General features: G+C 37.4%; 1 protein-coding gene across 8 annotated transcripts in view; it reads left to right on the forward strand.

The window, feature by feature from the left end:
* UIMC1 (ubiquitin interaction motif containing 1) overlaps nt 1-25208 on the forward strand; it is a 134844-nt gene that overhangs the window by 85230 nt on the left and 24406 nt on the right. For 6 of the 8 annotated variants that reach the window (XM_032336929.1, XM_032336933.1, XM_032336935.1 and 3 more), the window contains 2 exons: nt 4390-4493; nt 10118-10271. In XM_032336929.1, the coding sequence (XP_032192820.1) occupies nt 4390-4493; nt 10118-10271 (258 nt within the window). Of the gene's footprint in view, nt 1-4389; nt 4494-10117; nt 10272-12354; nt 12571-25208 lie in introns of all 8 variants that reach the window. The other 2 variants (XR_004284099.1, XR_004284100.1) reach the window with 2 other exon arrangements.

Here is a 25208-nt window from a genome sequence, read left to right on the forward strand (position 1 = left end):
TCAGAGATGGCAGCAAAGCATCAGGAGTAGCACTTAACTGTACATTCAGAGGCAAGAGGACTCTATATTTTGGTTGATGGGTTCTCCAGATTGGACTGTCTTCAAATATGCCTGTCATTAAGCAGATTTTTCTAGTTTTACATTGCCATTCACTCCTTATAGCAGAGGGAGTCTAGAAATTGAATTTTGTGCACAGTTCTGTCATTGATTTATTCTTAATCTCAGATAAGGCATTTAACCTGATTAAGTACCACACTTTGCCTTTTGTTTTTATTTATTTATTTTTTTAAACTTTTTTTTTTTTTTAAGATTTTATTTATTTATTTGACAGAGAGAGATCACAAGTAAGCAGAGAGGCAGGCAGAGAGAGATAGAGGGAAGCAGGCTCCCCGCTGAGCAGAGAGCCCGATGCGGGACTCGATCCCAGGACCCCGAGATCATGACCTGAGCCGAAGGCAGCGGCTTAACCCACTGAGCCACCCAGGCGCCCCGAGCCTTTTGTTAATTGTAGAGATGAAAAGACTTGTGTTCCATACTTTAGGTATAAGAGACGTTCATTCCATGTTGCACATGAATAGATTTTGACATAAAAAAATATTTTTTGTTTTAATTACAACAAGCTTTTATTTATTAAAATTAAAAAAATTTTTGCTAATGGGATTTTATTTATTCTAAGATTTATTTATTTGAGGGTCACTTGGGTGGCTCAGTTATTAAGCATCTGCCTTCAGCTCAGGTCTTCTGGGATCGAGCCCCACATCAGGCTCCCTGCTTAGCAGGAAGCCTGCTTCTCCTTCTGCCACTCCCCCTGCTTGTGTTCCTGCTCTCGCTGTCTCTCTCTATGTCAAATAAATAAATAAATTTTTAAAAAAAGATTTATTTATTTGAGAGGGAGAAGGGCAAGGGAAAGAATTTCAGCAGACTCTTTGGAGTGTGGAACCCAGTGAGGGGCTTGATGTGGGGCTTGACTCTTCGGGGCTCAGTCCCACAACCCAGAGATCATGACTTGAGCCAAAATCAGACACTTAACTGAGCCACGTAGATGCCCTCACAAAATAATTTTTAAAAAAAGATTTTATTTATTTATTTGAGAGAGAGAGTGAAAGAGTACATGAGCAGGGGTGGGGGGTAGGGCAGAGAGTGGGAGAAGTGGACTCCTGGTTGGGCAACCTGATGCAGGGCTGGATCCCAGGACCTTGAGATCATGACCTGAGCCAGAGGGAGACACTTAACTGACAAAGCCATACCCAGGCACCACCACACAAAATAATTTTAAATAAACTAAGATACCCATTATCTAAGGGAACTCTGGAGCTGAATCATTGTATAATATGAAGAATTATGTTGTGATATGAACCATTACTTTTTAAGGATTTTGTTTTAGCTTATATTTCCTTTTTTTGCTCTTCTTAAAAGTGAGGCCAATTGAATCAGTAACCTCATTCGTATGAGATTAAGGGACTTCCTATCAATATTTGAACTCTTTGGGCAGTACATATTGTACACATGTTACTATAAGTCATACCTAGTTTCTCTTGGGTCTCATATAACCTACCTGTCAGTGTCAGAGAGACTCATAGTTTTCTTATTTTGGTTTCTTTCAGTTTTTTTTTTTTTCCTATGGAGACTTAAACTTAGTTTACACATTATTTTAGGAAAGACCTATGAACATTTATAAACATTTGGCAGCATATCATAAAAGGCCTTTCTTTACTTATTTTTAAGTTTAATTATGTTGCTTTCTATTGAAAGTGGGTTTCTTTATTCATATAAAATATATTTGAATTAACTGCTTGATGATATCTATTAAGAGACCTCACTACCAGGTGCTTTGATTTTGGCAGGAGCACTCAAGAATGCTGTGCTATCTTTTACAACTCTCACAGCTGACCGTCCCCTACTTCTGACCACCTGCCCATCTTGGATTGCTGACTTATGCCATCCTGTTAGGAAGTCACTCATTTTGTTTAAGATGATGGCATGTGACGTTGCCCAGGGATTTTGCAGGAGGAACCTGTGAATACAATAATTTTGAAAGCCCTAGTTGGTGAGAGGGGGAAAAGCAGGCCCTTCAGGACTGAGGTTAGATATCTTTTATGATCATGAATTGCTGTCATTAGCTTGCGAATTAAATTAGTCCAACTGTTTGCTGACAAAAACCACTCCTAAATGAGATTGCAAAAGGTTTCCATAACATTACTGTTCCTTTTGCTGAGAAAGTGTAACTACTTCTCCATGAAGCCAGACTCCTGAATCTCTTTGTAAATATAAAATTTAGAAGCTATGCCATCTAAATTTTCCAGAAAACTTGAGTTTTCAGTGTGTTCTAAATAGATGAATTGCAGATTGAGTATAGTAGTCCATTTTCTCTATTTTGTTTTGTCTTAGGTTTCTGAAAGTTCCAGGGATCTGATACTCAAAATTATAACATCTTTTTTTACTCACTTTGTTGAAGAAACAGAATTACAGCCTTATGCCCACCTTGTGTATGCTCTTAGTATTATTTATTTCTAAGGAGCTAATGTTCTCTTTTCTTTATAGTTGACTATTTCAGCTATTCACAGAAAGTTTAATTAAAGACTTTTTATTATTACAGTAGTACAGACAATGAGTAGCTCTTATTTTCTAAGAGACTAAATGTCTTTTTTGGTAATATCTCAGGGAAACTTGACAAAAAAGTTTTTTTTTTTAAAATTAGTTTTATTAAATGATTCTTGAATTAGACAGCATCTCCTGTAGCAAGTAGAGGTGTTCCTGACAAAGACAACTTTGAAGTTTACGTACTGTAAGCCTTTTTCTGCCAAGGCTGAGATAACTTTCTTTTCCAAAGAAGTTGTCCTTCTTTGACATAGAATTACTGTTCTTTTTTTTTTTTTTTTTTAAGATTTATTTTATTTATTTTAGAGAGTGAGCATGAGTGGAACACTGGAGCAGAGGGAGAGGGAGGGAAAATGCTAAGCAGACTCCGCATGTGAGACTTGATCCCATGACTCTGAGATCACAACCTGAGCTGAAACCAGGAGTTGGTGTCTTAACCGACTGTGCCACCAAGGTGCCCTTGTTCTTTTGTTATATTACATGATGGGTGGCTAGACCAGAAGTTGACAGACTTTTTCTGTAAAAGACTAGATAGATATATTAGGTTTTGTGGGCTAAATGACCCAGCTGTGCCACTGAAACTACTCAGCTGCCATTTTAGCACAAAAGCAGCCATAGAATACAGGGGAAAATGGGTGTGGCTGTGTTCCAATAATACTTTTATTTACCAAAACAGGAAGGTGGCTGGCTTTGGGTCATGAGCTGTATAATTTGCTGACTCCTGAACTAGACTATGAAGGACACCATCTTACATCTCCTTATTACTTGCAGTCTATATAGTGCCTGGAATTTGTTCATAAATATTTGTTGAGTTAATGTTGAATGAATAGATGCCGCCTAAAGAATGTATTAAAGAAAGGCATATCTTTGTTTAGGTTGTATTTTCTATTTCTTCTCCCAATTTTCTGTCTTCTCTAATCATCCCTTTAACTTTAGAACTAACATTGGCATGTTTTTGTTTTCTGTCAAAATAAGTATGCTTTAAAACCCGAATTATGCTGAAAAGAAGTCAGATGGATTAACTAGTGAATGGACAAATTGTGATACTTGCATACAGTGGAATACTACTACTCAGCATTAAAAAAGAGTGAACTATTGATATGTTAACAGCATGGTTGCTTTTCAAACACATTATACTAAAGGAAAGAAGTCAGACACAAAAGATGGCACACTGTATGATTTCATTTATGTAATGTTGTAGAAAAGGGAAAACTATAGGAATGTAAAGTAGATTGGTCATTGCAAGGAGCCAAGCAGTGGGGAGTTCACTACAAAGGGATACATAAGAATTTGGGGAGGGTGCTTAGAAATGTTTTATGTATTTTTTAAGTGGGGGGGTTGGAGGGATTGAGAGGAGGGACAGAGGGAGATGGAGAGAATCTTATGCAGATTCCACACCCAGAACCCAGCTTGACGCAGGGCTCCATCTCAGGACTCCGAGATTATGACCTCAGTTGAAATCAAGAGTCAGATATCTAACTGAGCCACCCAGACACCCCAGAAATATTTTATATCTTGATTGCGATTATTATGTGGTATGATACTGTACATGGGTATCGCTAAAAAAAAAAAAGTTACCATGTATAGATTATATACATTTGCCCATACTGAAAATTGATGAATTGTTCTATATATACATTATGCCTTAGTAAAGCTTTAAGAAGAATCAGACTGATCTGTATTACCACTGCAGTCAGTATTAATCACTATAAACTTAGGGGGAACAGGTATTTGTTTTTTTAACTATGAAAATACAAAATGAAAATGACTTTTTAATTTTATAAATTACAGAGACACAGCTAAGTTCTCCTGAAACGTTTGACTTGGAAAAAGAAGTCTCTCCAGGTAGCAGAGAGATCCTGGATGAAGTAAGAATAATAATGGCAGATAAGGAGGTGAATATTCTGCACAATTTTTCTTAGTATTTTCTTTCTACTGATACTCCTCTCTCTGATACAACACTGACCTCGGCTGAAAAGATTTAGGTGACAAAAGATTGTAGTTTTGGAGGTGATTATGTCAGAGATTATTACAGTTAAGTTCAGCTCAGCACTACAGTTAAGTTCGGTTGAGCAACTGTTTCTAAAAATAGGAGTAGTTATCATTTCTTGATTTCTTAATGTGCTTTATTATTTCTGTTACACATGGGGGAAACAGAGGCTTAGAATGTTTGTCATTCATTCATACTCAAAATGCTAATAATTTGAACCTGGATCTATCTCCAGAGTCTGGGATATTTTCTTTTACATTACTGATAAGTAACAGAAATGAACAATCTTGGAAAAAGTCACTATATTTATATTATACATAACTTTCAGCTCTAATTTCTGCATGGTATCAGAAATGCAATCAGGATAGCAGCAGGAAAAAATAAGTGGATTTTTATTGGCTTTTTTACCTTTCCAGTTTCACATATCTGCCATCATCCATAAAGGTGGTTGTTAAAGTTCATACCTCTGATTGAGATTCTCAGTATATATTTATCATGTTGAGACTTACACAATAGTTTACCAAGAATTTTAAAAAAGAATTCAGAATTTTTCAAATTTCTTGTTCTGAAAAGCAGCCTGAGAATTAAATTTTTCTGTGGAAATAAATATTTTGGTTACATTTGTGTATGTTATCTTACCCTGAGCATTTAAAAATAGAGGTTTCATTCTCTTTTTTTTTTAAGATTTTATTTATTTATCAGAGAGAGAGAGGGGGAGAGAGCAAGCACAGGCAGACAGAATGGCAGGCAGAGGCAGAGGGAGAAGCAGGCTCCCCGCTGAGCAAGGAGCCTGATGTGGGACTCGATCCCAGGACACTGGGATCATGACCTGAGCCGAAGGCAGCTGCTTAACCAACTGAGCCACCCAGGCGTCCCGAGGTTTCATTCTCTTATTCCTTTTTATACTCTAGGTTTTTTGAAAACAGTTTTACAATAGAAGGTAGATCCCTTGCCTAGTCTCTGCATTGCAGGTAACTGGGTAGAAATTCTGCTTTCATGAATCATGCACACTGCTTGGTTCCTTGGAACTTGATCTGACACAACTGATAGACCAAGATTCTCTGATGCCAATGGTGGTAGGGAGGATGGTGACACTTCCTGCAACAGAGTGACTGAGGACATATCCTGCTGGATAATGTTAAAATGGCTTCCAGGGAGGGAGCAGAAACTTCTAAATGGTGATAGGGAACAGAACTAACTACAGAAGAACCCTACAATCCTTTTGTTAATGAAGGCTGATTTCTTATCCATCCATGACTGCAAAGGAGACTGTTCTTTGTTTGGGACAAAGAGCATGAACCCTATTTAGAATTTATAGTGTATATGTCTACACCACTACACATCAAAGGGATGGAATTATATGACCTTTCTCACATTGAATGTCCTCCTTTCATTGTTGCTGTTTGCTGGTATCTGTGGATGTCTGTAAATAGTCTTAGAATTCTGTATCCATTAAAAGATGTTAGAGATACTGTAGTTTTTAAGTCATTGAGTAATCACCACTTAGTTACACGTCACTTATTAGAAAGGTAGAATCTGAATATTTTATGAGCACAAAGATAGTATAGTGGGTGTGGACTCTTGCTCTTGGAGTCTGTATATAGGGTCATTTGTCCTAAAATTTCTTGTTCATCGGAAGGTGGTTTGGTGTAGTACAAGGAGCTTGAGCATTGGAATTAGAAGAATCCCAACCCTATCACTTAATTTTGTGACCTTGGGCAAATAAATTAATTGTTTTATTCATTTCATATATTTGAAAGATATATAGTTTATGTACTGTATGCCGGTTGTTCATTTTAGACTCTTGAGGTATAAAGTTCAACAACAGCAAAACAGTGCCTGCCCTCAGAGGGTCCTGGTAAAGGAGGAGACAGACACATAGATAATTACAATGTTTCTGACAAATATAATGACAGAGGGCATTAGGGAAGCATAGAAGAGGAATGCTTTTCTGAATTTCAGTTCTTCATATGTAAAGTGGAGACAAAAAGTAATCTATTTTACTGGGTTGCTTTAAAGATTAGAGAATATGAAATGCATAGCAAAGATTTGGCACAAGAAGTAGTATGCATGTGGAACCAGTTATTATTTTACTGCTTTGTAATATATTGTGGCTATTCAGTGATATTAGCTTACTAATGACAGAGAATTGCTCAACAGTATTTGAGTTATTTGGAATAGCATGGCAGAACTGTAATCCTTCTTGATTTGATTTCCTGCAGTGGTCAGGTTCTTTTTGAAAATAATATTTTCTGAATATCTTGCCTGAGATAATCCCTTGGTTGGAGATATTCTTTTTTTTAGAGAAGTTGATAGAAGTTATTCAGAATCAAACAGTTGGTTTAGCCAGTGGTTTTTAAGTAAACTGTGTTGAGTCTTATGGAAAGAGGGGAAAGATCTAAAGAGCTTTCTAAGCTGCACATAAACTGGGTGGGGAAGGGTCAGGACTGGTGATTTGTAGGATATAACTTTTATTTTCACCCAGTTCATTTATTGAGGTGAGGTTTCTTTTGAGGCCAGAAGGTAAGGACCAACCTCTAAGAGATAAGATTCTGTGTCCAATTATCTCTTTTGAGAAATGGCTGTATAATATTTTAAAAGAAGTAGAAGCAGTTCTTCAGAGACGGAATCCCTGACTGCACAGTCCTAATAAAAGCTGCTTCGCTTATATTTTTTCCTCTTGAAGTCCATTGTAGTTAATATTTAAATAGAACTTTTAAATGATGCTGAAAAAAATCTTACTTTATGTAAAAATGTTGAGAACCTCTCAGTTGTCTATGAATGTGATTGGAACTGGTCTTGTATTCACACTAAGACAATAATAGACTACTCCCTCTTGAATACATTAATAGTTGAAGGTACATTCCATGCATTTTTTAGAGCTGGTAATGAATACAAAGGAGTAGAGTGTTAGGTGTGAGCACCAGTGACATTCATGTCATACAACATTTCTGTGCTTAGCGAACTTTAGAATGCCAAGTAACTGCTCAGTTGCCATTAACTTTCAGTAACTCAAGACTACTTGCAAATTTTAGGGTATATTGATTTTTCTCCCCTCTGTTCAAATGGCTTTGCATGCCCAAGACAGCTTTGCCTTGTAAGATTTATGAACAGAAGAAGCGGGGTTTGTGAGAAGCTGAGTGACTAAGCTTGGAATAAATAACACCTAGAACTTCCAGACACACTTGGCTCTCTCCACCTTCTAGAGAAGGATAATAGAATCAGATAGTCTCCCAATATCCGGCAGGGTCAGCAACAAAGTAGAGAGGATGCTTTTTTTGCTTTTGCCACAATTTGCTAAAATAGAAGTAGTGAAGTTTTGATACTGCAGAATCTTGGGTTCAAGTCTAGATTGTATATTTACTAACTTTGTGATCAGCAGGTTACTTTACCTTTTATATAAACATCAATTTCCTCTTCTGTAATACTAGATCTAGTGATCCCTCTGCCAGTTGGATTGTTGTGAGTGTTGGGTATGGAAAATGCCTAGCCAATCCTGGTATGGATAACGAACTCAAGCACTATTAGTTCTTATTTCATCTTTCTTCTTTTCCCCTTTCAGAATATGTTTTTTTAAGTAAAAGGAAGGTGGGTTGAAAAACGACATTTTCTGGTAGTTGTAGAAACTGTTTGACTTGGTATTTAGATGGTCTGTTTCCCTCTGTTGGATTACATTCACAAGCAGTAGATTTTAGGGATGGCCTAAACAACAACAAAAACAAAAAACAAAAACAAAGCCCTCCTGTTGCCTCAGAGTTCAAATTATCTACCCATTGCAGTTTTGGTCTTGTTTTGATCTTGTACCAGAAGAGGGTTTATTTTTTTCCCCGTAGTAAGGCATAATAATAGTCCAGGTGTTCTTTGCTCTTAAATGGAAGCAGTGGCTGTGTGGGACAGTTTCACATTGATTGGTTAGGACATGCTGTCCTTTGAAGCAAGTGTTAGGCAGTAGTGCTGCAGTGCTCACACATACTGTTGAATTAATCACTGCAGAGTTCTTGGCTCTGACCTGTAAAGGTAAAATAAAACTGCCTCTCAGACACTGGGAACTGTAGGAAAAATGGTGATTATAAAACACTGAGAGGAATAAGAGAGAGAAGGTGTAAGAATGGCTTCTGCAGAATTGTCTTAAGGACTTTTGAGTCTGCTTAAATAGTTGGGTCTTAGTTCTGTTCTGTTTCCTCTTTTAATCTAAAAGTCACAGATAAAACAGAAGAGGTGGTATGTCTTATTGGTCTAAGCTGAGGTCTAGGTCTTAAATTTTAGTTGTGCTACTTTTGCTTAGAACTCTTTTGTTTCCTAGATGGGATTGGGAGGGAGACAAACCATAAGTGACTCTTAATCTCACAAAACAATCTGAGGGTTGCTGGGGGGAGGGGGGTCGGGAGAGGGGGGTGAGGTTATGGACATTGGGGAGGGTATGTGCTATGGTGAGTGCTGTGAAGTGGGTAAACCTGGCAGTTCACAGACCTGTACCCCCTGGGGATAAAAATACATTATATGTTTATTAAAAATTTAAAAAAATGTTAATATAAAAAAAAAGAATGAGCAGAAAAAAAAAAAAGAACTCTTTTGTTTCCTAATTCCTTATGTCTGAAGTCACTTGGAATGCTCACAGTTCTTTTATGAGATTGAAAAAGTTTCTTTGAGATGCTATTGATACATAGATTGTTTGGAACACAGCAGACACAACATACTGATCTTTTTTTTTTTTTTAAGATTTTATTTATTTATTTGATAGAGAGAGAGATCACAAGTAGGCAGAGAGGTGGGCAGAGAGAGAGGGGGGAAAGAGAGCTCCCTGCTGAGCAGAGCGCCTGATGAGGGTCTTGATCCCAGGACCCTGAGATCATGACCTGAGCTGAGGGCAGAGGCCTAACCCATTGAGCCACCCAGGCGCCCTGCTGATAAAGATCTTGATAAAGAGGAATGCCTTCAGGTTTTGGAGCTAAATAGTCCTTGATTTGAATTTCAGCTCTGCTTCCTATTTGTTATGTAACTTTGGGCAAGTTGCTTTACTGTTTTGGGCAATACTTTCTTCATGTGTAGGAAAGGTTATGTTAATAGTTTGTAAGATTACTATGAGGATTAAATGAGTATTACATGCAGAATGTTTAGCATATAGTATACAGGTTCTTAATAACTATTAAGTATATTAGTGTATCTCCTAATCTTCAGATCTGAATTTGGCAAACTGATATATTTTTTTTTTTTCAAGAGCGGGAGAGAGAGAGAGAGAGAGAGCATGCAGTGGGGGTGGATCAGGCTGGGCAGAGCAGGGCAGAGAGAGAGAGGATCTTCTCTGTGCCCAGCATGGAGCCTGATGTGGGGCTCAGTGTCACCACCCTGAGATCAGGACCTGAGGCAAAATCAAGAGTCGGAGGCTTAATCTACTGAGCCACCCAGGTGCCTCAGTATTGTCTCTTTGAAAGTAAATGAAATATGGGATGGAATCTCTTGCAGTTCTTTGAGGGAAAAGGTATTTTATAAAGTAAAGTTGTTACAGTTGCCATTTATTATTTTCTTCAGGTTGGTAACAGGGGAAATGCTGAGAAGGAAATACCTATTTCTACAGTCTCATCCAGTACCCAGGTCTCCTGCCCGCTATGTGACCAAGGCTTCCCACCCACAAAGATTGAACGACATGCCATGTACTGCAATGGGCTGATAGGGCAAGACACAGGTAAAACTTATCAGGATTTATCAAACTCTTTTCTTTGCATGGTAGTTTTGTAATCCTGTACAGTACAGTACAGGAAAAACGGATCACTCTTCCTCAAAGTTAAAGTTGTTGGGTTCGTTTTTCTTTCTCTTATCTACTTAATTCTCTATGCTTTTCATGTTCTTTATTACTTTGGCAGGTATGCTGTTTTGTTACACATACTCAGGAGAAAGGGAAGGGGAAAATCTTTCATTTTTTAATGTTTCAACTTATTCTTTGGTATATGTAGTCCAAAAATCAGTGCAATGCTATGGACCTTGTGTTTCATCTTACATATTCAGATATTGAGACTCCTTATGGAACTTGAGGAAATAAGTTCTAGAGTTGCCCATTTTTTTCAAAATTGAAGTATAGTTGACATATAGGGTTAGAAGAATTAACCATTTTTTATTCAAGATAAGTCCCTTATGGGGTTTTTTATGTGAAAGTTCTGTGTTAAAACTGTAGTTAAGAAATATCCCTAATTTCAGTTCATGTCTTGTATTCTCTGCTGCGTCACCCTGGACTATTGGTTACTTTTTGAAGAGAACGTGAAAAATATTGATTTGGGTGCAGTGTGAGTTACGAACCAAGAGAATCTGCTTGTTCATCACATCCTGTGAATTACCACCCCTAATCTTGCCTTTCTGTGTATTTCTAAATATAATAGTATCAGCTCAGCTCTCTGTGGTCCAGCGTGTTGAATATAACCATACCTTAGATGATTGCAAGTGTTGCATGTCTCAGTCCTATTTGATTCCCATAACTTAGAAGTATTTAATCTGAAATTGTATAATTGTGAGGTATTTTATAGGTTAAGATTTCTGGGAAAAGGTGCGCCTGGATGGCTCATTTAAGATGTCTTAAGAGGTTAAAGCCTCTGCCTTCGGCTCAGGTCATGATCTCAGGGTTCTGGGATCAAGACTCGTGTTGGGCTCTGCTCAGCAGGGAGCCTGCTTCCCCCCTTCTCTCTGCCTACCTCTCTGCCTACTTGTGATCTCTGTCAGATAAATAAATAAAATCTTTAAAAAAAAAAAAAAAAGATTTCCAGGAAAAAAGTCACATGGTATTTAATTTTTCTGAAGTAATATTATTTTTATTTATTATGTAAGGTAGTACCTAAGCTTATAATTTAAATAAATTTGTTGATTTTTTTTATTATAAAGTAATCATGTTCATTGTAATAATTGCTTTTATTTATTGAACACTTAAAGTGAGTCAGATACTACTTACATAAATGGGACCATATTCAGTATACACACACACACACTCAGTATATATATTATTCTACAACTTGCTTTTTTTTAAATTTAGCAGTAAATTTAGATCTTTCCATGGACAGATATATTTTTTACATAATTGAGATCTTACTATCTATAAAATTTTGTATTTTGTTTTTTCTACTAATAGCATAACATTTCTCCCATGTCACTAAAGTTATGTGTAAAATTATTTTTAATGCTTACATAATATTCTTTAATCTGAATTGCCTCCACTTACTTAGCTGTTGTGTATTTAGCATGTTTCAGCCACATTATACTTATATGTCACTGAGCCTTTTGTGCCTAAAGTTGTTATATTTTGTGGTTATTTCCCAAGGATATAATGTTATACTAGTTTAGGTGATAGTAAAAAAGATGGGCTTTGGAATCTAGTCAGTTTGAGGTTAAATCTCATCTTTGTCACTTACCAGTGTGTGATTTTGTGCTAGTTTCCTAGCTTCCCTTTATGCAGCTAGCCAGTTAATAGTAAGGACTTTATTTGATTTTTGTGAGGTTAAATGAGATATTTTAAGGAAAGTGCATAGCATTGTGCCTAGCACAGAGTAAATACTTAAGGCCTTTTAGCTGCTGTTACTGTTCCCTGTAGTAGAATTACTGGGTCAGAGATTTTGTCATCATTTTAAGTGTCATTTTAATAGCATGGTTATCTTTTAAATATAGTGAAAGTTGAAGACCTAAATCTGGACATTATCTCTTTTGAGTAGAAGAACACTGAAGGACTAGGGTTCTAGATGTAATTTTAATTTGACATAGCTCTTCAGGTCTGATTTTTTTTTTTTTAGCAGAGAGTTCCAGTGACTGAAAGAATTCTGGGGATGGACATTTGGTGACCAGAGAAGGAAGATACTATCTTGCCTATCTCACCATGCTTACTCAACTGGTATTAGTTATGAGTCAACAACTTACTCAGCATTGAGATCCAAAAATAAATGAATTTGAGAAGCTGAATGTACCTTGAGCGCTAGGAAAGATAACCTTCTTCTGGTCAGAGTTATTAGGTAAAGGGTAGTATAAAATGGTTCCTACTGACACCTCTGAGACTGAACTCTCATTGTTTGTGGTTAAATAGCAGGTTTTGGTATTGATTACTGTCCAAAGACATATTTCAGCTATGTAATACTTGTCTTTTAGCCTGTTTTTCCTTACTACAATGTGATGGGGCAACTCACAGCCCCACATACTTGCTGTTGAAATTGATTCAGACTTGTTTCTGAGTATTCTGAAACCAAATGCAGACTTATATCACCAGAGCCAGGATTTCTCATTGAACTTATTGAGACGCTGAGACCATCAGGTGGGCAAAGGAGACTGTCATTCATTAAAAAGCCTTTCAGATTCTCTTTATTCCCCTGGAACAAGGACCAGTGACCCTGTATAATGCTGCTCAATGGGATTTACAATCTGGTTGTTAGGACTCTTTCAGATATAGATATATGTATGTATGTTTTCTGATAGACTTGGAAACCTGTATATTCTCAGCACTGTATGTCTTATAGCTCTGATCCAGATGTCTCAGACCTCCATGCAAAGATGTCTACTGTGTCCTGAATGACAGTAACACTTTATAAATTATTTATTTATTTTAATAAATATTTTTAGAAATATTTCATAAATATTTTTAGAAACATTTATTTATTTTTTTTATTTGAATAAAATAAAATTTTTATTTTATTTTTTTTATTCTTAAATTTATTTGAGAGAGCAGGTGCTCACCTGAGGTTGGTGGGAGGGCCGGAGGGAGAGCATACTATGCAATGAGTTCTGAGCCCAATTCGGGGCTTGATCCCATGACTCATGAGATCATGACCTGAGCTGAAATCAAGAATTGGACACCCAACTGACTAATCTCCCAGGTGCCCCAAAACTTTCTTTTTCATAGGGAGGAGATATGTTTTAAAAATTCGTTCAGGAGTGTAACTAGAATACTATAAATTTCAACAACAACTTGTCTACCTAGAATGAGAAATTTGATCCCTTTCTATCACCTATTGCCTTCCTCCTCAATGTTAGTTCATCCAGATACTTACAGAACATTTTTCTTTTCTTAATGGTGATAGAACTTATGTGGATTACTAAAGAAGTTTAAGACAGAATTTCTGCCATTAAGGAGCTTGCAGTCTCACTGGGGAGATAAGCATTAACCTAAGAAATTAATTAACAAGATGACACAAAGTCAATGATAATGTACTCAAATGAATGATTCTGACAGTAAGTTCAATAGGAAAAAGGAGAGCTGCAGTGAATAAGGGTGATGTCTCGGAGAGGATGAGTTTAGCCTGGGCTGGGAAGGCTGGACAGGTTTGGATAAATACGGCAAAGTAGGGGGCCCTTTCTCCTCCTATAGGTTAGATAAGATAGGAAGCAAGGGAAACAGCCACTAAACAACAGCTTCCACTTAATCTTCCTAGTAGTGTTAACTTGCTAACCTAAAATAACTCTCTATGACCCTATAAGAGAATTTGGAACAGGGAGTTCCCACTGGAACTGTCCCACTCTTTGCTTATTCCTGTGTCCTAGGAACAGAGTTTGGGGCTATAGGTGGGGTGGGGAAGTAGAGTAATTATGTAAAGCACCTCCTAGTGTGCCATGTGCCTGCCATATTGTAGGTCCTCAATAAGTTTGCTGTGTTTGTTTTTTTTCCCACCGGCTTTCCTCCCTGTCTTCCTTGCCAGAGATAGTAGTGATTGTTCTGATTCCTCTCACATATTATGACTGGAATCAGAGACCAAGCCCTCAACTTAGTTTTTGGTAAAAGGGAGTCTCTCCTGCCATGGAAAGGAAAGAGTTATTCTTGAAAACATGTAAACCAGACTGAGAGACTGTTAGCCCAAATGCCTAAGGGGGTGGAATAAGAGAGAGGACTTACCTCCCAGAGTTAGGTGTCCAACTCTCCCTTCCTTCCTGTTTTCACCTAAATCTGATCCTAGACATGCTTGATTTGGCTGTAAAAGAAATAGTAATTAGAGTCATTTACATGAAGTGTCTACCATTTATGCCTAGTTACCATGCAGCACAATAACAATTATGCATATCATTAAATATGTGTCTGATTAACTTAGCTGTAAGTTTTATTTGATTATTATACTACACTCTGGGTAAGTTGGCTCAGTCTGCTCAGTTTGTTGCTCAATGACATGGCTATCCACAAGGATGGAAAATTAGAGGGAGTGAGTGTTCTTTAAATGCATTGTTTGAGGGGAGAAGATTTGCTAAATTAATCTAGACTAGGACAAAGGCAGGTTGCCTTTGTATTTGCTTTCTGAAAAATGTGTTTGAGACCATTTTTATTTAAATATTTAGGAAGACTGAAGCTCTCCATTTACTCATTCAGTAATTAATAAATAATTGCTCTATACCAGGTACTATGAAAAGACTATACAAAGCTCCTGCCCTCATGGAGTTTATATTCTAGCAGTGGGGTATTGACAATAAATAAATAAATATAGCATATGGTATGTATGTTATATTAATAATATTAATATAAATAAACATACAGTATACTAAGTGGTGATAAGTATTTTGGAGAAGAAAAGAAAGCAGAGGATGAGGAGGTTAGGGAGTACTGAGGTCAGGAGGTAGCAATTTAGAATAGGTGGTCAGGGAAGGTCCCATTGAGAAAGTGACATCTGAGCAGAGACCTAAAGTAAGTGAGGAGTTTCAAGGCGGAGAGGAGAGTGGTTACAGGTAGGGGGAACAGTAAGTGCAAAAACCTTTGGTTGTGAACAGCCTTGGTGTGTATGAGGAATGACAAGCCTGTGTGGCTGGAGTGAAGTAAGTGAGGGAAAGATAAACAGTGAGATTAGAGAGGTGATTGGGGAGGGGATGCGTGGACAGATTGGATAGGGTTCTTAGGCCATAGTAAGAATTTTAGCTTTTACTCTGAGCAAAGGGCAGGGTGTCGGGGAGAGCCATTGGAGGGATTTGAGCAAAGAATGAATTAGTATTGGAGCAAAGGATCACTCTGCTGTATGTATAGATTGTGGGGGTGGGGGATAAGAGTGGTGGCTGGGAGAACATCCAACATTTTATTTTTGGCAGTATGATAGAATGGGAGAAACATGGGCTTTGGAACTAGACAGATCTGAATTTAAATTTCAGCTGTAATACTTGTCATCTGGATAATATTTGACAAATGACCTTACCTTTTTGAGGATCAGATGCCTTGTTTGTAAAATTAGTTTGACATCATTAGGATTATCATAAGAATCAGAGACATTTTAGGGGCACGTGGGTGGCTTAGTCAGTTAAGTGTCTGCCTTCAGCTTAGGTCATGATCCGGGAGTCCCAGGATTGAGCCCTATACTGCGCTTCTTGCTCAGAGAGAAGTCTGTTTCTCACACTCTCTCTGCTCCCCCCAACCCCATGCTCTCTCTCTCTCTCTTGCTCTCTCTCTCTCTCCCTCTCAAATAAATAAATAAAATACTTTAAAAAAATCAGAGACACTTTATAAAGTACCTAGCCCTATGCCTAGCATGCAGTAAATGTTCAATAAATGGTAGCTGCTGTTATTAACTGAATATTATTCCTGCCTGTGTAGTCTTTCTGAAGTCTCTGTCTGTGTGCCAATATGTAAAGGATAAGCCATCAGCCAGGTAGAGCTAAGGGCAAGATGAAAGGCAAGGATGTGGTAAGTTGGTAAGAATAATAAGCTAGTGAGAAATAGATTGTAGAAGAGTTAGGGGAGCTGAAGGCATTAGCTGTGTACACGTTGAGCCTAGATACAGGGGTGTGGCTTAGAGTCAGGATACTGTTAAGAGTAGATATTCTCTTCATGGATATCTCCCAGAAAAGTAATAATGGGTAAGTGGGTGGATGGAGGTCAGAGTCCTTGCTGTAGACAGACTTGCCTAACAGCTAATAGAGGACTGAGGCCTAGAATAGGCTTGACTTGGGTGATTCAGCAAAAATCATAAAACCTGAACTAATGAAAAAAATTTTTTAATTAGACAAAGTTTGACTATTTTTGTTTTATATACCTGAATTTATCTACCTGATTCTAGTTTGTGCCCCTACTTAGTCTTCTCACTTGTGTTAATATGGCTTTTGTTGTACCTAGGAGGTTAGATTAACTATATTCCTATTGACCCCTAACTATTGAGGTGTTAACAATTGGGAAATAGCATAGGTTTAGTAAAAATAACATGGATTTTGGAGACAGAGGCCTGTGGAGAGATACACAAATCCAAGCATATTGAGATTATAGTGCAGTTGGGCAGGAAAAGGCTTGCACATGAATAACTGTAACACAGGTTAGAATTACTAATGGAATACAGTCTCTGAGGAAATGTGATTAGAGACTAAGATAGAAGGGCGTTAATGTAAAAGGCAAAATCACATAAAAAATATGAGTAGTATACAGGAAAGAACAAGTGATTCAGTGAGGTTGTAGTGTGGGCAGTATGAAAGAAAATAGTAGGCAATTGCAGAATGACAAATTAACTTGAAATATGTTGGTTAATATAGGGTAGAGTTTTTTTCAACTGTAAAAGAATTTTTTGTGTTTACTTCACTATAGTATATAGGACTCTCTGGGATGTAAGTGTTAAAAATATTATTCAAGTAACCTTTGAGCAAAAAACAAGTTAGTTTGCATGATAATTGGGAAGTCTGGTGTAGGTTTCAGACAGAGCTCGATTTAGGGTCTCAGATGATGTCTCTCCTCCATCTCTTGACTCTGCTTGTCTGTATTCAATAGATAGGTCTTTTCAAGGATGAACAAGATGTCTGCCTGCAGCTGTAGACTTAGCCTTTAATGGAAAGAAGGAGTGCTTTCTCCTGAAACTATAAGTCATTCTAGATAAAGACTTTTTTTTTAAATTTTTTATTTTTTATAAACATATATTTTTATCCCCATGGGTACAGGTCTGTGAATCACCAGGTTTACACACTTCACAGCACTCACCAAAGCACATACCCTCCCCAATGTCCATAATCCCACCCCCTTCTCCCAAACCCCTCCCCCCAGCAACCCTCAGTTTGTTTTGTAAGATTAAGAGTCACTTATGGTTTGTCTCCCTAAAGACTTTTGATTAGGCTTTATTTGATTTAAGTGTCCATCCATGGTCTAGTCACTGTAACCAGGTAGATGGGTACGCATTGTTTATAAGTCAGAACGAGTAACAGAAAACCCTATTGATATCTGTGACAAAATTCTTTAAGTCACAGTAACGCAAAACACCATTAACAATGGGTTTAATATATAGGGTTTCTTTTTCTCACATAACAAGGTATCTAAAATGAGGCAGTAGCTCAGCAATGTTAATGAGAATTTAGGCTTTTCTCTTTTGGCTCTACAACCCTTGACTTGTAGTTTCTTGAGTCATGGTTTCAAGGTGGCTTTTATTTCTATTTTATTTTTTAAATATAATTTGTTGAATTGCAGGTATGTAGAGCTTATTTTTTTTTTAGGTTTTATTTATTTATTTGTCAGAGAGAGTACACACAAGCAGGCAAAGTGGCAGGCAGAGGCAGCGAGAGGAGCAGGCTCCCTGCCAAGCAAGGAACCCGATGCGGAACTCGATCCCAGGACCCTGGGATCATGACCTGAGCCGAAGGCAGCGGCTTAACCAACTGAGCCACCCAGGTGGCTTTTTTTTTTTTTTTTCCCCAAATCTTTAGACCTCAAGTCTGTGTTCCAGGCAGGAAGGAGGGGTCAAAGGGACAAGGCTGTAGATTTTGACTATTGCGGTCTAATACTTCTGTATTTAGGAATCTAATATTCTTATAATCTTGTGGAATTAGGTCAGTTTTAAATTTAGTATTTGTTTATGTCTTTTGTTGTTTGTATGTCTTTATGTGTATAAAATTGTACTGTCTTCGAAGTCATTGATTAATTTGCTTTGTATAGTGATTCAACTTAACAGAAATTTTTGTGTTCTGCTAAATTATTTAGTGAAATGTTGTGCTGGGGGTTCTCAGGAGGTGGTAAAGGGATATGAGAGAGCCAACTGGGACCTCAGATTTATATTCAGGGAATTTACAGTCCAGTGTAGCAAATAGACTTGGGCATAGCTAAGTATGATAACAAATCAGCTGAAGTACTAAAATAGAGGCACTAACCACTTAAAAAGGTGGAAGGGATTACTTTTGGTTGGCAAGAAAAAGAACAGATTCTTATTTAAGTGTTCCCCTAATATCAAGCATGGGTTTTTTACCTTTTTTTTTTTTTTTTTCTGTTAAAGATAAACATCTAAGATAGCATGAGCCTTGGGGTGCCTGGTTGGGTCAGTCAGTGGAGCATGTGACTCTTGATCTTGGGGTTATGAGTTGAAGCCCCACATTGGGTGTAGAGATTACTTAAAAAATAAAATGTTTTAATAAAGAAAATTGAGCATGCTGGTGGCGTAAGCACTGTCTGAATTTCTGTTTAGCATTACTTCTTTAAACTAGGATTACTAAAAGTGGAATTACTGGATTATATCTATAAAGTTTTAAGATTGCTTTCTAGAAAGATTTCAGTCATTTCAATTCTCACCACTAGCATAGGAGACTGTTCTCGTCACAACACCATTCCAAATGCTGAGGAATATTTTTTTTTCTTTTTTACAGATCTTGGCCTATTTGATAGGTAAATAATGTCATTTTACTATACTTTGTATTTCTTTGATTAGTAGTAATTTGAGTTTTTTTCTTTTTTAAAAAAGCCAATTTGTCTTTCTTCTTTGAAGAATTGTTCTCTCAACTTTGCCCAAGTATCTTTTGGGTTCTTAGTCATTTATATAAGTTCTTTATAAATGATTTGCTTTTTGCTTCCAGGGTGCTTTCCAGGTTTTTTCTATCCATCCATCCATCAGTTTTCACCAAATTCCCAGATTTTTGCAGCCTGAGACAGTAACCTCCTTGTGTGAATACTGTCGAAGCTTTTATTTCTTAAACAGGAGTGCTGATTCTGTAGAAAGATCTAATTGGTGTGAATAGAGGTGGCACTGATATGGGAAAAGAGTATTGGAATCCAAGCAGAATTAAGGGACGGGGTGGGCATCAAGGAGAAAGGATAAAGAATTTATTGCTATTGATGAGGTAGGAGAAGGTTGTGGCCTGGTACGAGTCAGCAGGAGGAATCGGCAGGAGCCAGATGCCCAAACTGGTATGCTATTTAGTAGATTCCTCTTTGATGACTTGACTCCAGAACTGTTTGGCATTTTCTGGAATGGCCACCATCTTATTTGAATGCTTATTGACATAGCTACTGGATGAACGCTTAGACCAGTACTTTCATCCCAGACTTGTTAAGTTGCACTGCATGTAACCCTTCTTCTCTTGTATTAATAATGTAGCAGCAGTGTTCTTCTTCCCTCCCTTCCCCTTGCATCTTGGTTGTCTTCTGCCAACTTCTGTTCAACCTTTCTGTGGAACATTTCCTCATATCTGCTCCATTGTGATACAGTAATAAAATTGTGTGATTTGGCATATGAAATCGCAGTCTGACTGTAGTCTGGGTCTGCTTGAGTCCTAGGTGCCTTTACTCTTCTCATCGTATTCCTCTTAACATTGACTTTGTCTTTCTTCAGTTACCCCTGCTCGTTGTGCCTTGCTGCTAAAGAGCCAGACCTCAGGATTTCTTTTAACAGTTTTCTTCTGCCAGATGTGCTTATTCTTTCCTTGAAAAATAAAATAGCTCTTATTAACACCTGAGTTAATACCCAAAGCATTATGTGTTGAAGGAGTATTATCAGCTAAAAACCACTTTAGATAAGTTCTCATCTCAGACTTCATGATCTAGTCACACCTTTTAATTCAGCATCTAGAGCATTTTGAGAAAGAAGAAAGTTCAAGGAATTAATATTAGATAAGTCATTTCCATTAGAACTACCTTAGGGCCATAAACAGTACTTTAGTTACCTTAGAAGATAAGTATTAGTGTTATCTTCACTTTATTCACAAGGAAACTGTCATCAGAGAGTTTTAGTACTTGTCCAGCATCAGATAGTTAATAAGCAAGTAGAACCAGGGCCAAAGCTCAAGTTGGCTTGATTCCAGGGCTAGCATTCTTCATTGCTACAGGTTCTGTCTGCCTTCTCATGTCTGGAGATGGGAATATACATAGTCAGGAAAGTTTGAGGAGACCAGCCAGTTTAGGAAGCCAGAGTACTAGAATCCTTCATCCCTGAATGCAAACATGAAATCTGATCTCATCAGAATTGACCTTGTCAGCTTTTCAGTTACCTGGAAAAAACTATTTGGTGGATTCAGACTACTTCCTAGTGAACAGAGTTGATATGACGTAAGTTACCTCTGAAAAGCATGTGTGCAAAGTGAAAGGATCAGATGCTATCAGAATTACTTCTGGTGGTGGCTGTGGAAATTGTCCATTCACAGGCTGACTTGTGTCTAAGTGCATAGTGTGACTTGAGTCTAAGTGCATAGTGTGACTTGAGTCTAAGTGCATAATATAAAGGAAACACTTGATAGCAAGGTACTATTTTTCCATTAAGTAAAAGGATTTAATTTGCTGAGTCTTTACAAATCATACCTAGTATCAACCAGTAAGAGCTACCATTTATGAGTACCTGCTATATACCAGGAACTGTGCTTTTTATATATTTTGCATTAATTCTCATAACAACCTTTGAAGCAGATATTATTCCACTTTTATAAAAGAGGAAACTGATGAAAATAATTTGAGGAAAAATTATTTCCCCAATATCACATACCTAGAAAGTGGCAGAACTGGGCTATACAATCAGCTTTATCATTATTATTATTATTATTATTATTTATTTTTTACACAACAGCCTTAATTAAAAAGCTTGTACTGCAAAGACTTATCCAGGAATGTTCAGGTTAAAAAAAAACAAAAACAAAAACAAGATTCAGAACACTAAATTTAATATAATAGTCAATATATCATTTTAAGAATTTACATTAAAACTGTATATTTCTATAAGAACAAACATAATATAATTTTGAGAATAAGGGTTCTTCTTGGTGGAGGTAGGTGGAGGCAGAGGTTGGGATCAGAAGTACACAGTTAAATAATCAGTTTTGAGAATAGTGTAGTTTTTAAGTTGGGTGATTGGTTTGGATATATTTTCTTTTGTATGTATTATTAGCATTTTAAAGAGCTTATATGTTTCTATTACACTTTTCACCTTTCATTTCACTTCTATAGGAGCCTTGATGAAGCAGCCACTAGTAAAATTCAGAAAAGTTCAGAGGTTTTTTTTTCCTCCATACAAAACACATTTAGTATTACCTTAATTTAGGCTCTGATGACAGTATGTGACCACTGATATAATTGCCATTAATGATATTTTTTTTAAAGATATTATTTATCTGACAGAGAGAGACACAGCGAGAGAGGGAGCAGAAGCAGAGGAAGTTGAGGAGGGAGAAGCAGGCTTCCTGCCAAGCAGGGAGCCTGATGCGGGGCTTGATGTGGGGCCTGATGTGGGGCTCGATGTGGGCCTCAATGTGGGGCTTGATTCCAGGATCCTGGAATCCATGACCTGAGCCGAAGGTAGATGCCTAACGACTGAGCCACCTAGCCTCCCCTACCATATTGATTTTTAAGAGAGAAGCCTCTTGGGGCTTTTTTTGGGTTCTTTATATCTGTGCTACCCAGTTTCTTAAAAAGAAAACAGCCAGCTTAATTTTTATTATTGTCTTGTAGAAGGACCATGGGTTGTGTTTGTTTTAAATACAAACATAAAATTTGACATAAAAATTGAGAAATAGTAGTACTTTGAACCCCAGCATCCACCCATTCATCAACTCATGGTCACTGCTGTATTACCTATATTCCATCCGTAACCTCCTCTCCACAGATTAAGTCAGATCCCACATATCCTTTCATTATATTATTACTGAGTATCCTTGGAAGATAAGATCTGTTTATTTTTTAATTTTATTTTTTAATAGATTTTATTTGAGAGACAGAGCACTAGAAGGGTAGAGGGAGAGAATCTTCAAGCAGACTTTCTCCTGAGCACGGAGCCCAACGCAGGGCTGGATCTCATGACCCATGAAGTTATTACTTGAGCTAAAACTGAGAGAATTGGATGCTAAGCCAACTGAGCCACCCAGGCATCCCAAGATCTCTTTAAAAGAAAAGCCAATCTAACCATTATACTGTTATACCTAAAAATTATTATCATCAAATATTTGGTGAGTTCACATCTCCTTGAGTCTCCTGATTTTTTGAAATCAGGATCCAGTGAGGTTTATACAATGTAGAGAGTTTTTGATACTGATCTCTTAGGCACTTTTAATTTACAGGAGTCACACCTGCAAAGTGTTCCTTTTTAAGACTTAAAACATTCATGATTTCTACAGATAAGTTTAGGATTGTTATTAACAGTAACTGTGTCATAGCCATTTTTATTCCCTCCATAGAATCTTAGCAGTGCTATACAGGTAGGCCCTCTGAAAATGTACTCTTTTAAAGACAGAGTTGACAAACTTTTCTTATGGGGACAGATAGTAAATATTTTAGGCTTCGCAGGCCTTATGGTCTCTGTCACAGCTATACAACTCATAGCAATCTCATAGCACAAAAGCAGCTGGAGATAATAAGTAAATGAATTAGGTGGCCATGTTCTAGTAAAGGTTTATTTCTAAAAACAGGTAGTCAGCCCAGCATTGGTTTTTCAGAATGTGTTCTACAGATCATGAGAGTTCTGTGAAGGTGTAGAAAGGGTATGGTAACCAGTACTAGTATTGTTATAAGACTCTACCTTTACCACCTACCTCATTCATAACTCTGCTTTTGAGTTTTTATATATTGTGTGTCAAATGAGATTTTATTTGAAAACAGAATTCTTTCATTTAGGAAGAAAGAGTTTTAGAATACAGGTCTTTAGCATATTCCTAGTCTTTATAACAGTGACTCCTGTTACTATTGCTTTGTGTTAAGCACTGTGCACTTATTTGTACTTACCGTTATCTCATCTGATCTTTGTAGCAACCTTAAAATTAAATCCTGTCATTCCCAAGGAGTAGTAGGGAACTTTGTCAAAATCACCAAGCTAGTAAATTGGATTGTTTGACCTTTTTTTTTCTTTTTTTTTAGAAGATTTACTTACTTGAGTTAGAGAGGGGCAGAGGGAGAGAGAATCTTAAGCAGACTCCCCACTGAGCAATAGAGCCTAATGCAGGGCTCCATCTCATGACCCTGAGATTATGACCTAAGCCAGTATTAAGAGTTGGAGGCTTAACCAGCTGAGCTACCCAGGTGCCCCTGGTTTGTTTGGCTTTTTATTACTAAGACAGGAATTCTCTGTATGTCCTGAATACTAGTGATTTGTCACACATGTTCTTAAGACAATTTTTTTAGTCTGTGACTTGCCTATTTTCTTAATGGTGTCTTGAGCAGAAGTTTTAAGATGAAATTTAATTTGTCAGTTCTTTTCTTTTATGCTTACTGTTTACTGAATTAATTTTTGTGGAAGGTGTGAAGTAAGGGTTGTGGTTTATTTCTCCTGTATGATCATCAGTAGTTCCAGCACCATTTGTGGAAAAAACTTCTTTTTCTTAATATAATACTTTGTTGCCTTTTTAAAAAATTTTTTAATTTTTTATCAACATATAATGTTATTATTAGCCCCAGGGGTACAGGTCTGTGAATCACCAGGTTTACACTTCACAGCACTCACCATAGCACATACCTTCCCCATTGTCCATAACCCAGCCACCCTCTCCCTACCCCCTGGCAACCCTCAGTTTGTTTTGTGAGATTAAGAGTCTCTTAAGGTTTGTCTCCCTCCTGATCACTTTGTTGCCTTTTTAGAAAAATTAAATGACCATGTAAGTGAGGTCTTGGTTCTCTATTATAGTTCACTGATGTTTATTTATCTTTATGCCAACGATGCAAATATCTTGATTATAGTAGCTTCATAGTAAGTCTTGAAGTCAGGTAGCAAATTTCCCCTTGTTCTTTTTTTAAGATTGCTGGATATTACAGTCTTTTGCATTTCTATATAAATTTTACAGTCAACTTGTAAGTATATTCCTTAGTTTCCAACTTTATCTCTGTTAATATTTTTCTTGAAGTATATTTTATCTGATAGAACAACTTAACAGTGTTAGCTATTTCAGTCCTTTTATGTCTACTGTTTGCCTAGTATGCCTTTTTTTTTTTTAACATATTTTTATTATTTTTTTAAGATTTTATTTGACAGAGACATCACAAGTAGGCAGGGTGGAGGGGGAAGCAGGCTCCCCGCTGAGTAGAGAGCCTGATGCGGGGCTCGATCCCAGGACCCTGGGATCATGATCTGAGCTGAAGGCAGAGGCTTTAGCCCACTGAGCCCTAGGCACCTCTTTCTCTCTCTCTCTTTTTTTTTTTTCTAAGATTTTATTTGTTTGAGAGTAAGAGAGCACAAGCAGGGGAAGTGGCAGAGGGAGATGTAGAAGCAGGCTCACCACTGAGCAGGGAGCCTGATGTGGGTCTCGATCCCAGGATCCTGGGTTCATGACCTGAAACAAAGGCAGATGGTTAACTGACTGAGCAGCCCATGTACCCTGTATTTTTTTTTTTTAAGATTTTATTTATTTATTTGACAGAGAGAAATCACAAGTAGATGGAGAGGCAGGCAGAGAGAGAGAGAGAGAGAGAGAGAGGGAAGCAGGCTCCCTGCCGAGCAGAGAGCCCGACGCGGGACTCGATCCCAGGACCCTGAGATCATGACCTGAGCTG

Source organism: Mustela erminea, chromosome 3 (assembly GCF_009829155.1).
Source record: "Mustela erminea isolate mMusErm1 chromosome 3, mMusErm1.Pri, whole genome shotgun sequence".
In the NCBI taxonomy this organism is placed as follows: domain Eukaryota; kingdom Metazoa; phylum Chordata; class Mammalia; order Carnivora; family Mustelidae; genus Mustela; species Mustela erminea.